The sequence below is a fragment of the Ixodes scapularis genome, unplaced genomic scaffold (assembly GCF_016920785.2).
Source record: "Ixodes scapularis isolate PalLabHiFi unplaced genomic scaffold, ASM1692078v2 PGA_scaffold2__306_contigs__length_199485367, whole genome shotgun sequence".
In the NCBI taxonomy this organism is placed as follows: Eukaryota; Metazoa; Arthropoda; class Arachnida; order Ixodida; family Ixodidae; genus Ixodes; species Ixodes scapularis.
The window spans coordinates 196,362,188-196,376,965 of NW_024609857.1; the positions used below are offsets into that span (position 1 = coordinate 196,362,188).

General features: G+C 46.5%; 1 protein-coding gene across 2 annotated transcripts in view; it reads right to left on the bottom strand.

Annotated features, from left to right (window-relative positions):
* The window catches only part of LOC8037800 (dedicator of cytokinesis protein 3), a 285,268-nt gene extending 279,595 nt beyond the window's left edge, over window positions 1-5,673 (bottom strand). The window contains exons 1-2 of one of the 2 annotated variants that reach the window (XM_040208926.2): window positions 5,528-5,673; window positions 1,752-1,835 (exon numbers count right to left, since the gene is read on the bottom strand). In XM_040208926.2, the coding sequence (XP_040064860.1) occupies window positions 1,752-1,835; window positions 5,528-5,597 (154 nt within the window). In that variant the 5' untranslated portion in view covers window positions 5,598-5,673. The remainder of the gene's footprint in view (window positions 1-1,751; window positions 1,836-5,527) is intronic. The other variant, XM_040208927.1, reaches the window with a different exon arrangement.
* Window positions 5,674-14,778: the final 9,105 nt, after the last annotated feature.

Below are 14,778 nucleotides of genomic sequence, written 5' to 3' on the forward strand. Positions count from 1 at the left end.
GAAGCCTCCGCGCTTCGCCGCGCCAGACCTCGCCGATCGCGACCGGACCAACCGGCCCCCTTGTCCGAAAGGTTCCTGCGCAGCCAGGAACGTCACCGAGGTAGGAGCTGCTCGTTCTGCGCTACCATGCAGTGCTCTACAGTGCTCGGAGCTCTCGTTGTCGTTCGTGCTTGCCCCGAAGCCTTTGGGACCCCTTCGGACGCGCAAGTCGTACTTCGCGAGGCTTGGACGGGGGCCGCCCTCACCGAGCAGCTCCGCTACATTCCGCTTGCTTATATCGCGATAAAAGCTCGTGTTTGTTCTCGGGAAAAAAATGCGGGACCGCTCTCCGCGCCGCCGACGAGGTTGGCCACCGCCATGTTCTCAGCTGTTCACTTGCTCCCGCAGCGAGTGCCTTCCCATAATCCTCCCCGTTCCAAAATGCGATGCGACCTCCGTTTACATGGGCTGAATGAATGCGCAATTGCCATCTTGATCCACCTCTGTCTGGTGCCTCGAATGCGATGCGCTTTCTTTGCGCATTATGTCGTTTACATGACCGCATTAAATGGGACAACTTGATTTGATGCGACTAAGTCGCATTCATGTAAACGCGGCTCAAGTCTCCGACGAAGCGAGCGATGCCGCCATTGTCTCGAAATCACGCGCTCGAAACACGGAGGATAAACAAAAAATCTGAAGCGCGAGATGCCGAGAAAGCCAAGTCTGCAAGTGCATACAATGGGATGCCACGCATTGGGCAAATGACGTCACCGACGCAACAAACATGACGGTCTTCCTGAATGGGGTGGATCCGCATATAAATCGATTTAAACGCAAAACTATCGCGCCGTTTTTAAAACAAACTTAGCGAAAATAAAGGAGTATGCAATGGGTCTTAGCAGTATAGTTATCTCATTTTATTTTTGGTGTGTCCCTTTAAAGCATCACTGAGAGGTAGACATTTACTTTTTTTAGTGGTTGTGGGCCCCAGAGCCTGCAAGAATTACGGGTGCAATACAAACAGATCTTGAAGTACCCTCGGTTCTTGCCAAAGTGCCTCAAAATCACCTCACGTCAATCATTCAATCCTTCCTGCACTTTTTTTAGCAATGATGGAATCTGGAACGTTTGTCTGCTTCTTGCACAGGGGTTGCGATGATGTCAGAATGCCGAGCTCTTATTGGCTGATTAAGAAAAAGCAAAATAGTGGGTAGACCTCAAGGAGCATTGAGGTCTACCAACTCTCCTTTCAATCAAAGCCAATCAAAGCTTAGCGTCGTTCTGACACTACCGCAACGCAACTCTTGTGCAAGAAGCAGACGACTTACGCATAAATCCAAAAAGGCTTTTGCAGCACATCAAAATATTTTTTTGTGAAAACAGATCACAACGATAAAAAGAAAAGCAGTAGTGGCAACTTCCAAAAGCCATATTTAGAAAAATTTGTAGCACTTCAGATATGGTTTTAGTTGGTTACGAATATTTCCTTTTTATTTAGCAAAGTTAAGAGCTTGTGGTTCCAATTAGAAACTTGCTGGGCATCACACAAAAATCACTAAAGAAGACACTTTTAGAAAAACCTAAGAGTGTGCAGCAATTTACTGGCCCTCGACAAATACAAAAGTTTCATGCACTGTTGTGGTAGGAGTGATCTGCTTGCTGCTGGCAGGGAATAGTAGTCATTAAGAGGTGTCTCCGAGGTTTAGAATTCCTATTGCCTGTTGACGTGAGGAACAGTGGAAAAAAAATGGCGGCAGGGCGGCACCCACCCGAACATTCTTCCAGGATGTGGACGGTCTCTCCGACGGACAGGGGGAGGCCGTGCCTCGTGTTTCCGCGATAGAAGCACACCACTGAAAGCAGACAGGGAGAGGGAACGATTGGCAGCTGGAGGACTGCTGTACCCCACAGTCTCTGCACTAAGACAAGAACAGGGACAGCTTCGCATTACGATGCCTTCACGTGTATGTGCCTACACTACAGACCGTTTACTGAAAGAGGGAAAAGGGCTGCCGGCGATTTCCTCCTTTCCCAAGTGGATAGGAACAAGCGAAAGACCTGGATGAATGCCTTGGTCTCCTGTGTCCCTTCAAGTTCGGTTGTTTTCTTTGCGGTTTCCTCTATTTTATTTAATTTCTCAATATAATTGCAGCTAGCGGAATCAATGACAACAAACCCCTGGTCATCATTGTTCAGTAATAGGCTGCACAAATAGCCAAAAGCACAGAATATTATCGGATAACATCCATATTGTGCACAGGATCCGACAAGGCAACTGCGGCTGCGATGTCTTCAAACTTAACTGTATTCCAAATGACCAACACCTCCGGTGACAGTGGGTTGCATCCGTAAACAGAAAAGACTTTTCTCCGATGCCTACCTTTTGAGTCTGCTCGGAACATCTCATTAAATAGAGAGTGCACGAAACGTGCTGCTGTACCCTCTATAAATGTGGGCAATGCTCGCAAGGTGGGCACAAGTTTCCTCGTGAAAATCACTGTTTCACCTTGTAACTTTTGGAGACTTGATTTCTCTTAAAAACTACCGTAAAATCCCAAGAGATGCCCCACCCCCCAAAGATAGCCCACCCCTATTATTGGCTCAATTTGCCATATTTTTTCAAACACTGGATGACAGCCCACTCCTGGTAATGGAAGTGTTGCGATCAATGATTGCCTATGCATAAACGCAGCTAGTCTGCTACGGCGGGATATAAGCGAACGTTGCTGACTGGCAAGTACAGACACCTTTGCATCACTGCCCCCCGCCAATATACAAAGCTTGAAAAGGTCACGACCTAAACATAGCAATTATTTTAAACTCTTCCTGATTATACACTGAAAGTAAGCCCACTCCATATTTTCAGCCGATTTGCTCCTGATGTTGGGTGGGCTCTCCCTTTGGATTTTATGGTAAGAATGTCAGAGAGGAGAGGAGGTTTCTCTCCTTTTCCCCAGCTTTCCTAGGGCTTTCCCTTTTGCCCCTCACCTGGCGTTGCCTTCGCCTGTACTGCATGCAGCTAATGGCACAGAGTATAGGATGGTGACAACAAACAATTTTGCGTCACGACGCTTCTTTTGTTTTAAATGTGTTGTTAGGGCAAGCACACATATGCATGCATGAAACACGGGCCGCACCTCTCGAATGGCATGGGCGACCACTGTAACCGTTTCGCGCCGACCCCGAGAGATGGCGGAGCGGCCACGGGCGGGAGCTGCGACGCGGGGTGACGAAGACGGGGTCGTCGGGCGGAATGCGAGGCTGAGGTTGCTTAGTGACAGGAGCGATACCGCTGCGCACGAGTACGTGAAAGGATAAAGTGTTCGAGAGATTTTTGCGTGTGAGTACGACCGAAGCAACCAGTGACGAGGTACGTCACAGCGTAGCATTCCTGGAGCCAGCCCTTAGGGCTTTCATGCCCGTGGCACATAGCCTTGATGGCGACATCACGCTTACGACGTTACGGCGTTCACATGACGTCATCAGCGCTTCAGAAGGTTCACTGTGGCATCATCACGTGAACACCGTGATGACTTCAGTGTTCAAGTGATGCCACCAGTGTGACGGTTGTCATTCGAAACAATGACGTCATATGACACTGTGATGCCATGTGACACCATGTCACGTGACCTGACGTCATGTGACATCAGGTGAAACCATGATGTAACATTGTGCATCACATAACCCTATGAACATCACATGACATTGTAATGTCAGGTGACATTACGACATTCAAGTGATCTATAAATGCTGCGCATTTAGAATGCCTATACCAAAGCAGCAGGCACCTTGTTTGCTGCAAAGCTCGTAAAAAAGTGCCTCCCGGCACACAAAGCTTCTGCTTTGGTTGTGTTCAGCGTCATCTTGTTACCCCCCTTTCTTTATATTTTCCCTGCAAGTGCATTCAGTCGGCATCTAGTTTTATGAGGAATGGCATCACCCTAATCAGAACAACATTGAGGAACCTCGCTTTGTATGCAGGCACACAACATCATGAATCTGTTATCAGCAAAATGTTGGCCAGAGGACTAAACCCTAATTAATTAGATGTGGTTTTATCGTCGAAATGTGGACATTCTCGAACAAGCCAGAACGAAGCATTTATAGCAACATGCTCTTCAGTGAGCTCAAGTGAGAGATATCAGAATCCTGTGAATGTGAAAAAGCTTCAGTGAGCTCAAGTGAGAGATATCAGAATCCTGTGAATGTGAAAAAGCTTCAAGCTTATATTGGCTCCCAGATCTAAAAATAGCACAAGGCTCTGCAAAAATCTGAGTGTCTTCCTAAGAAAATATTTAAGAACAATAGGAACAGACCAGTCACGAAAAGGACATAAGCTAAAAACCACCCTCACCCATCATACGGGAACAACCCATATGGTACCACTACTCCTCTTTCAGCAGCATTATTTTAGTCTGTCAGCTCAACAAAAGCTACAGTTCTTCCAGCCCTAAACCGGCAGTTGGGTAGTTAAACCATGAAGTGGTTGCATCAAGTTTCAAGACTGCGGCCGCATAATGCTTGCCATTATATGATTAAACTCTGAAATAGAGTCAAATGCAAAACAAAGCTTATAAGTATGCATTCAATGTAGACATAGCAACCTGGATATGTTTATATTCAGCAATGCCGGTTAAGGGAGATAACGGTTTCTTTTTGTGCGTAACAGAGACAACTCGTGCCTACATTACTGGGATTCTCCTGGAAGTTTATAGCATGTTTCGCAACTCCGCTGGCATACACAAGAGTTTTCATAATGGCTCTACAGTTTACTGCTCAGCAACATTTCCAACGTTCAAACGAGCTCGACTTGGAAGAAAAAAAAAAAAAAAAAGGGAACGGGGGAATTCTTTTTTTATTTTTAATACTGAGACCATCTCAGGTATCACAATGCTTGTTCTACACCTACTGCACATATTTCAGAAGGAAGTTACTTTTATTATCAAGGCCACCCGAGACTGCTGAGAAGAGTAGTAACGAAATAAGTGGACAGTGCGCGCTTACCTCTGTCGCCGTCCCTATCAGAAATTGGGCTTGATTAGTCCGACGCTTTGTAAAAAACGAATCTTCAAACAAACAAACAAAGATCAGGAAAAAAAAAAACGTACATTTTCTTGAATGCCAGGGGAAACATTCCTAGATGCTGATATTGCCTTTCGGTCTACGTTGGATGCTTTTGGACGCGAGTACCACATCGTGAAAGCTCCCGTTCTAGCAACACACGCGAGAGACAGTAATCACGTTTGCCTACGGACCAGGGTATGCATCCCAAAAGCACGCTCGACTGCCCAGACGGCACGTCGCCGATGCCGTCGTCAACGCGCACGCGAACCTCGTCGTCGGGATCGCAGCTCAGGGGTCCGCCGACGCAGCCGTGCCCGCACAGACGTGTAGACGGCAGAAGCCCGCTGGAAACATTGCCGGTCAACGCCGCGCGGTGACATATTTACCAACACAAGGCGATGAGACAGACTCCAGACGTTCCTCCATGTGAGGGCGGATCCACCACTAAGGACGTGCCGGGCGTGCGTCCCGGTTCACTCACCAACGCCGTACTTCTTGTTCTTCGTAGGCTCCCACATTTCAGTCGGCGAAATGCATTCGACAAGCTTCATCGAGGGACGGCATCAGTCCACGGAGCCAGCAATCCGAGAAAAGCGTCCGCCATTTTTCTTTGCTGCTATGGCAACCTTCAGGGGCTTTTAGTTTCGTTTTCCATGGGACGAGGGCATCGGGTAGATCGGGGACGAGGGTGCCACATTTCTCTAAATAATTTTTTTTTCTAGTCTTTGAAAACAAGGGGGTTACAATGTTCAAAAAACCTATTCTGGAAACAAAGCGATTCTGCCAGCGAGGCACCTGTTGGTCTTTGAGTTTCAGTTTCGGTATTATGCCTTGAGCGCGTGTTCGACCGCTGTACTGGGTGTACTGCTCATACCGCTCATACATCAGGGCCGTGTTCCAAATGTTATTCGATCTTACACTAGCGTAAACGGTTTGATACATTGGCGTTCCAAAACTTACCCGCGTTCAGCGCTTTTCAATCTGTATTATCACGTGACATGACCCGCCGGAGTAACTCGGATCCATTTGGGCAGGATTTGGAACCAAGGAGATTAAAAGGGTAGGAGGGGCCATGACGTCAGCCGTGTAGCCTCCACAAGCATGTCCACAAGCCATGCTCCCTTGATGCCTCGCTTCCACTGATCTCTATGAATTGGACTTCTTCCAAAACCGACGCGCCCCATCGCGGCGAAATACCACGCAGTGCACTCTGGGAACTAGTTGGCCACTCAGTTTCGGTTTCGACTGAGCAGCTTATTCATCTCATGCTATCACGTCGCGACCGAACGCGCTGCTTGCGTTTTCGATTATCTGACTTTTTACGAATGTACAGTACACTAATTCTCGAGCGATACAAAAGGAAGACCGGGGCACTTTCCTAAGTTCCCGAAACACCGGATATTGTGCGTGCGTATGCAAACGTAGTAAGACGTCGCCCAGTCACCTCACCCCACGAGTGCATCTTTGAGCTCGGATTTCAATAATCCCGTCTAGTACCAGTGAACTACAACTGAAATTTGGTCACCTTGAGCCTTACACGTATTTTGTTTGCCACGCGTCCGCACCTTGTTACTTCATTGGGCGAAAACCAAGCCGCATCCTCACAGGAGTATCAAAGCTGAGCCCAGCGTTGACGCAAAAACTTTTAAGAAAACGCCATAAATTCGCCCTTACTACTGCACAAAAGTTACTATGATGTCTTCCTCGTGTCATCATATATCTCCGACTCCAATTTTATGCTGATAGAAGATTAAGTTTTAGCAAACGCTGAGACCGGCTAGCTACGACGGAAGCCCTAACAAGCGTCCTCTACTCCTCGCTAAGCCTTTTTGGACGAGCTTTTACTAACGCTCAAGATCTGTGCCTGAACGGTGAGTGTGAAATTATCTCGGCACACTCAGTCAGGGAGAAAGCAAACGCTAACAAATATTATGGCCATTAGCAACCGTCAAATGCGCTTTGAATAATTTCGTTCGTTTGGCGCACCGCATAGGGAGGGGTTCATGCCCGTCCGGCGCACTTCCAGCGAACGGTGCGAATTCTTCAAACAAGTGCTCGACTTTTGCTTTCTTAAAACGGTTTGTATGTGCGAATGTGCCTATATGAGTGCAGGATATCTTTATGCGGATACACGATGTTGAATATTAGCGGAATGCAAGCGGGTGGGGACTTCACTTCGTGCAGTGCTGCCGGTCAGTACAGATAAGAGATAAGAAGTGTTAAAATTGAGGCGTATCAAGAAAAACAGTAATTGCAAAAAGTTATATTTCGTCTATGAAGGCACGAAACAAACAAACTTCCTGATCAACAACACTAATGTAAAGGCGCGAGCTTATTGTATTCTTATTGGTTGCTACAGCTTGTTGACTCGTACACAAGCAAGATCCTCGAGCTTCGTGGCGTCGAGATTCCCAGCACCGGTTCGTTCACATACCTCGAAACGCTAACACAAAGGCTAAAGTACAAAAAAATACAACAAGCATATGTTAAGACAAGCTATACGTCTCGGGCTTGTGCTAAAGCTTCGAGATCTGGCCATTTAGGCTAGTTTAGAGACAAGAAATGACGCTCTCGGGACCAGAAAACGTGAGATAACGGCCGTTAATAGTCCACGCTTTATGTATAATCTCTTGTCGACGTGTCGATCGAAACCGAAACCATGCCACTCTCCTCCCTGGCCAACTAGTTCCCAGTAGGGATGTCGCGAACCACCCCAGGTTCGATTTCGAAAGGTTTCGATATTTGCGAAGCAAACTGAGGTTCGATTTCGAAAAAAATTCGATATTTTCGTACCGACTGAGGTCGAATTCGAAAAATTCGCAACTTTCAATCACAGTGGAATTTCGAATTCGAGAAGTTCGAAGCTTTCACGGTTTCTGAAATTTCGAATTCGAATATTTCGAATATATTTTTACATCAGGTTCGATAAATTCGAAGATTTCGAAATTCTTTGGAAATAAAATTCGAAAACTTCGAACGCTTCGAATTTTTATAGACATGAAGTTCGAACAATTCGAAGATTTCGAATTTCTTTCTGCATAAAGTTCGAAAAGTTCGAAGGTTTCGATTTTCTTTTAACGCTAAATTCGAAAAAAAAAACTTCGAAGATTTTGAATTCCTTTCTAGTCCAAGTTTTCAAAGTTCGAAGTCCGGTTTTCAAGTTCCTCCACAGTTTGTTTCAAATAACGTTTTCACGACTCACTGGTTTTCACAAAATCAAGTTTAGAAAAGTTAGGGTGTGATATCTAGATTCTGCGAAGTTGGTCAGGCAATTAAATGAGACGACGAGTGTCCCGGATGTGCTGGAATATTTGCCAGTGCAGAGTGACGTGTGATCATAGATCAGTAATTGTGACCGCCAGCCCGGGGAGGGGGGGGGGGGGGGTCTTTAATTTGCATCACGCAGTAGTGATCACACGAACACACTGTTTTAGGAGACTCATCCAGTTCGAAACGGCCAGGGGCGAGCAGGAGGTTGAGGCTCAGAAAAACCTTGAAGCGACCTGGCAAACTACCTCGCCACCCCTTACACGCTGGTAGTAATCCGATCGAACGCCGCCCGAGTGACGCTGGCACATAGTAAGTTAAGTTTGTAATCGTTCTGGAGTTTTATTTTCCGGGACGGAGGAAACGCCGAGCAAAAATTTTCTAAAATCATGAACCAACTAGCCCGCCAAAAGGTGTTACTTAGCACAGAAGCCTACACAACTCGAGGTCGAGGAACGTTCTACCATACCAGTGGCGTCGGAAGAGGAAAAGCATGGGGGAGGAAGTGGGGCTCCAGCCCCCCCCCCCCCCCCCCCCCCCCCTTCCTTCCAGATAGTTCGGACTGTTAAAGAAAACATTACGGGGAAAGAGGGCGTGGTCGAGCTTATTTTAATCTGAAATTATTTATGCATATGTATAGCTACTGTCGCTCTTCACTGCATAAAAGTTGCGAAGATGGTCATTGTTAGAAACTTGTTGTCAGAAGGCACTACTCGTCACATGCTTAGTGGTTCGAAGTTCAAAGCTATGTCTTTTCGACCTAAGTACCTGTGCCAATAGTAAAAAAAAAAAAAAAAAAAAAAGAAGAAGAAGAAGAAATGCGGGGATAAAAAGCTGGAGAAAAAAAAAACTATCAAGACTTCGCCGGAAGTGTTGTATTCTTGCCTATTCAGAGGTTCAGAACTTCGAAACAAGTTTCTTTTACCAAAATCTGTACAGGCTAAAAGAAACACGTCCCAGGAACGTGAAGCGAAAAAAAAAATGTTTTCTTGTAATGACGTGCTGAACTTGAACACTATTAGAAAAATCTCTCCCATGGGTTAATTTATTCCTTTACGTGAAAAAACAATAAATACATTATTTTGTATTCTGCAGATGGCAATGTTATGTGCTGTCTGTGGTGTTAATTTAAATTCGATACCTCAAACAACTTAGACGAAAATAAATATCAAGTTTAGGGCATAATTGCATGTCGATACATGTTTGGACATTTCTTCGAAACTCACGTACCTAGGCTATACATAGATCATTCTTAAAAAAAGTATAACATCTCTACCATAAATAGCTTCGGCTACAGCGTGCTTCAAATCTGGCACAAACGATAATCGTCAAAAACCCGTCGTCCTTCCTCGCCCCTTCGGGAATTTATTTCTTTAAAACTAAGCATGCCAGAACATTAAAACAAACGGCCTTGTCTTTCGTAAGGAACGCAGCACCGCGTGTAAAAGTTCGAGAAAAAAAAATTGCGAGTGTACCTCACTACTTGGATTCAAATGAAACCGTCCGCCAATCTTTCGAAGTTCGACGAACGTCGAACTTTTGGGTGTTGTATAGTTTCTGGCCTGGGTGGAACCCAAAAAAAAGGGTCCCTCCCCTCAAAAGGGATTAGAGGGGATTGTTTCCCTGGACTGCCGCCCCTCGAAAGGGATAAGCATGGATTATGCTCGGAACACTTCTTTGCATAAACCCGAGGCAATCGTCGCGCTCTGATAGGACGTTCGACGCGGAGCTTTGTTTGACGCTCTCCGATTATATTAGAGAGAAAGGGAAGTGCATGCGTGGATAGACTGAGTGACGGGGGGCAACGGGGGCTTCAAAAAAGCCGGGTGGCTTTCTTGAAGTTTCTCGAAATGCGGCTTGTCTTGTTTTGGATCGGTAGAAACACTTCGCTACTTCGAGCAGCGAGCGGCCGCTAAATTAACCGCTGATGCGTCGTCATACCGACTCCGTGGAATTTGGCTTGTCTTGGATCGGCAGAAACACTTTGCTATTTCGAGCAGCGAGCGGCCGCGAAATTAACCGCTGATGCCGAGTGGTTTTCGTGACGAATCGTCCATGTCTCTTCAATCTGCAAAATGCGGTTTGTTTGCTTCGCTTTTCTACGAACGTACCGATATTGTGAAGCAAGGTGCGTTTCTCGGGCTTTGCGTAATCAGGATAAATCGTGTTCTTTTCAATACGCGTCGAGTACGTTGCACCGACTCCCTCGTGAACCGCGCGCCCGAAAACCACGAGAGGCAAGGTAAGCGAACGCCTCGGACCCCAGAACCGCGCGAGACGGCAAAGCCCGCCGAGGAGCCTCTGTGCTCTCCTACTTCTGCGTGTTTTCTCGTACTATGTCGACTTTGCGGAGTAAGAAAAACAAGAGGGAAATAAAAAAATAAAAGTGAAGGGCAACCACACGCGCGTCTCTTCGTTTTATTATTTGTGTCCCCGTCTCGGATTAATAATGAGTCGTTCTCCGTCTATACTCCGTTTCACCTTATGTTGTACCGCAGAGAAGGCCAGAAGCGCGAGCTCATGGCGTTGGCAGCTGCCCTTGTTGCACGAGAACTTGTACCGTCGAGATGTGCCCTAGAGCAAGGAGCTCGCGCTTGTAGCCTTTCCTACGGTACACTACTAGGTGAAACAGAGTATAGCCTGCGTTTTTGCCACGAGTTTGTGACGTGTAAGCAACGCAACTCTTCACACTGCTTTTATTTAATAATTTTTTTCCGCTGCGGATTTTTTTAATTTTTATTTGTGCCTGGTTCTGCTGCTCTTCTGCTCTCGCCTCCCCTCCCCTCCATAAAAGAAAGGCCCACACAATAACGTGTTCCAGTAGCCTGAAGCGTCACTCACCTATTCTTCACCGTCGAAATATTTTAGGCTGTACAACAGTAATGTGTGCACACTGAAAAGTAACTTCTTGCTGCAATGTTCGTCGTTGAATATTGGATCACCAACACAAATATTACTTACCGACGAGTGCCCAGGACAGCTTAAGAGACACCAGTGCACCCTTCAATGGTTCAAACCACTGCTTCATGCACCACACAGGTGACTGTGGCATAGTGACAAGCACAACCAGGGTGCTTGCTGTTTAATGTCAGAAACACTTTGGAAAATGCAGCTACCACATGACCCTGAAGTCCTAGAGAATCTTAAACCTTGGTGCCATGCAAAATAACTAAGCTAAAGAAACCGTCAAGGAAGAGTCACAACAGGTGCAACCCACAGGTTCTCGTGACTCCACATACCGGGCCGGGCAGCTGTAAATCAGCGAGCAGGTGTCGTAGAGTAGCTGCCACTGCAAGCGGTGCAGTGTCTCATAAAAAGAAACGGTTGCTGGAGAAAGCTCCCATGAATGCAAAGTCTGTGGTGAGCTTGGAGTAGTGATGGTAATCCTGAAGCAAAAAGGATTCAAGCCAAGCCTGTTCCTGTGTTCCATGACGTATGGCATCCTCCCCTTACCAGAATTCCTGGCTGTTATTTTCCTTCCTTACGTGCGCGTGCCCCCCTCAGCAGCAATAGTAATAATTGCACGTTGCTTCGACAGGACGTGCTGATTTGGAGGGGCCTGGTGGCAGAGTGTGTTAGCCCACTGCAGCTCGCAGTGTGTGGAGCGAAAACTTGCACTGATCGCCCCTGCCCGTTTTGACCTGGATGAGCACTGCACCTACACATGGGCGTGTATTACCGCTATACGAATCATCTTAGACTTTGGGCTATCGGATGTACCGCACTAGTCAAATTTCTCACATAGAGCGTGACAAAGTGTCACCATGCGCTGCCAGACCGACCTTCCTTCTTCTCGACAAATAATGTCCAATTTTCTTTGTTCCTGCTAATTTGGCAGTCGAGTAAAAGAGAAAAAAAAGAACTACTTTTGTGTGTGATGGGAAACGTATAAACCTCTCCATATACCAGGTTTACCTACAGCCACCTGAAAACGTCGCACCTCTTCAAGTGTGAAAGAGGGTAGGCCTGCACGCAATCCACTACACTCTGTTTCACATTAATTTGGAAAACTGTAGAAACTGCGGCGTCTGTGCAAGCCGGAGGAGTCTGCTGTGAAATTAGCACACTTGGGAAGAACATACCCCATGTACCTAAAGACATTAGATGGTTTTAAAAAGGCATTCATACTTTCAGTCGGCTTGCAAACTCTAGCAAAAATGTTGGTTTGTACCGTAGAAGTTTCAATTTCCCCTGCTTGAACTACTAGGAAAATAACTTCAAATTCACAATAGTGCTGAACGCAACTAAAACACATGGCGGAACGGTGGCCCGAGTCGGCTAGCACGTCTCAGCTCCGGGCATGTGGAGCGAAAGCTTGCGCTGCAGAACCTGGGATCGTGGGCTAAATCCCAGCACTTGCTCATTTCGATCTGGACGAGGATCATACCAGTAGGCGTTTGTGTAATCCCTACTACATGATGCACATTAAAGATCCCAGGCTTTCGGTCATACTGCGCTGGCTAAATTCCTCATCTACGGCGGCAAGCTTGGCACCATTCGAGGCAGGCCGACCTTTCGCTGTCTAAACATCCTCAACACAATGCTACTTTTTTTTTTTAACTGAAACACATACAAAAGAAAACATGCCTATGACCTTGTACAGTAATGCATTGAACTGTTTGTGAATGCTTGTGATACACAAAACGGGCAAAAGGCAAGAACGAGAGCATGCACATTCACACTGTGGCAGCAAATACACCACAGCAGCCTCCTTTGCCGTTGTTGCCATGGCGGATGGAAGAGCAGGGCAGCGAATGCCGATATGACTGAAAACATTGTAAAAGTTATTGCTTTGCTTTTAATAACAGTTCCAAAAAATTTAGATTAATAGCTTTTCAAAACAAAGCCACGGTAGCAGTACTTTTTGGCGCAGATGGAACAGTCTGCCGCGATGGTGAGGAAATGCTGTAGCCGTTGCCTTTTGCCAAGTTATGGAGAAACACAGCACAGATCATTCCACTCGGAGAGAAGACGCACCCATGAACCAGAGCACTCAGACGGGACTTTTCCTCGGTGCGTCGTCTGCGTCAAGAAACGAGCTATACAAATGATTCGTTAGCATGCAACATGGTTCCAAATCTCACATTTAAGCTATTTCAGGTGCAAATTTAGAAGTGGGGGTTAGCATGCAATGCCATACTTGATGAAGAGATTAACAGGGCACAATTGTGCAACCATCTCCTGTGCAAAGGAAACAGAAAACTGAAAACAAGCACATAAACAATGTGCACAGTCAGTCTGCTCTGGCAACAAAACAAAAAAAGCTTTACACCAATTTGGATCGGAACTCATTGAACCCCCTAACAGCAGAGTCTTAAAAAAAAAACATAAAAAAATAAAGCACTTGCCAACAAGCAATGATTATGCATATTCAAGGCATTTCGTCGACGAAAAACAAATCCGCCGCCTGAAACCCGGTGCTTGCTAAGCCTTCCAGAAAAAAAAACCAAGGGTGCTTACATTATTGTTGATATTTGTGGCAGCGTTATACACCAACTCATGTTTACAAACAAACCGGAGCGCCCCTAGCGGACGCCACCGGCGCCGCGCATGCACGATGGAGTGTGGGCAAGAAGCTTGCCGTCGCCCATAAACAAACCATTGAAATGCGATGTTGTTGGCGTCGGTGTGAGTCCCCCTGCCCTTTTTCGCGTTCAAATCGTTGATTCTACGTCTTCCTGGCAATGTCTGACTACTTGAGCGGCCTCAACGAAATTACCGGGGCTCGTTACACCGCAAAACTTTGCGTGAATAATGCGACATGCAGCGATTCATTCCGCGCGGACGCCGCAGAATGCATGCTTAAGCCCGATTCGCATGATAAGATTCTGCTCGCAATTTTCAGTTGCAATGTCGCTGGGGCTGCAAAAGCATGAACCATAACTGAAATGGTCGACGTCAATACTGAAAATCGCAAGCACAATCAGACCAAGTGAACCAGGCATAACAAGTCAGTGACGCCCACTGGTAACAATGATCAACATCTCCTTGTACCTACTGTTTATATCGAGCCTGCTTAACAACCTTCAAACTTCAGTCTCTTGAGGCCTGCACTTCTTATCACAAGTACCAGGCCAACATTCGGTCTACGGGCCGGTGTCGTCTAAAAGAGGAGATGACAAGCAGAAACGTTTGAAAGAGCACACAACAGTGCGAACGATCAGGCGGCTGTTTAACCTGAAGACGCACTCAGCATAGTCCGCAGGTGATTCGTACAACTTGACGGTTTTCTGGCGTTCATGTTCATCAAATAAATCTGATGACCACAAGTATCCGTGAACTCAACCCAGAGTGCTTCCCGCCCAAGCAATCGTGGTCCGGCGGCGTCTGGTTTTCCCTCTCAACGGCACATATCCACGTTCTCGGACGAACCGAGCACAAGAATACTGACCTTCAAAGCTTTCTCGACTCTTTTGGTACAGGCCCAGTCGCAGAGTTCTGACGAGAGAGCAGGTTTTTGTCCGG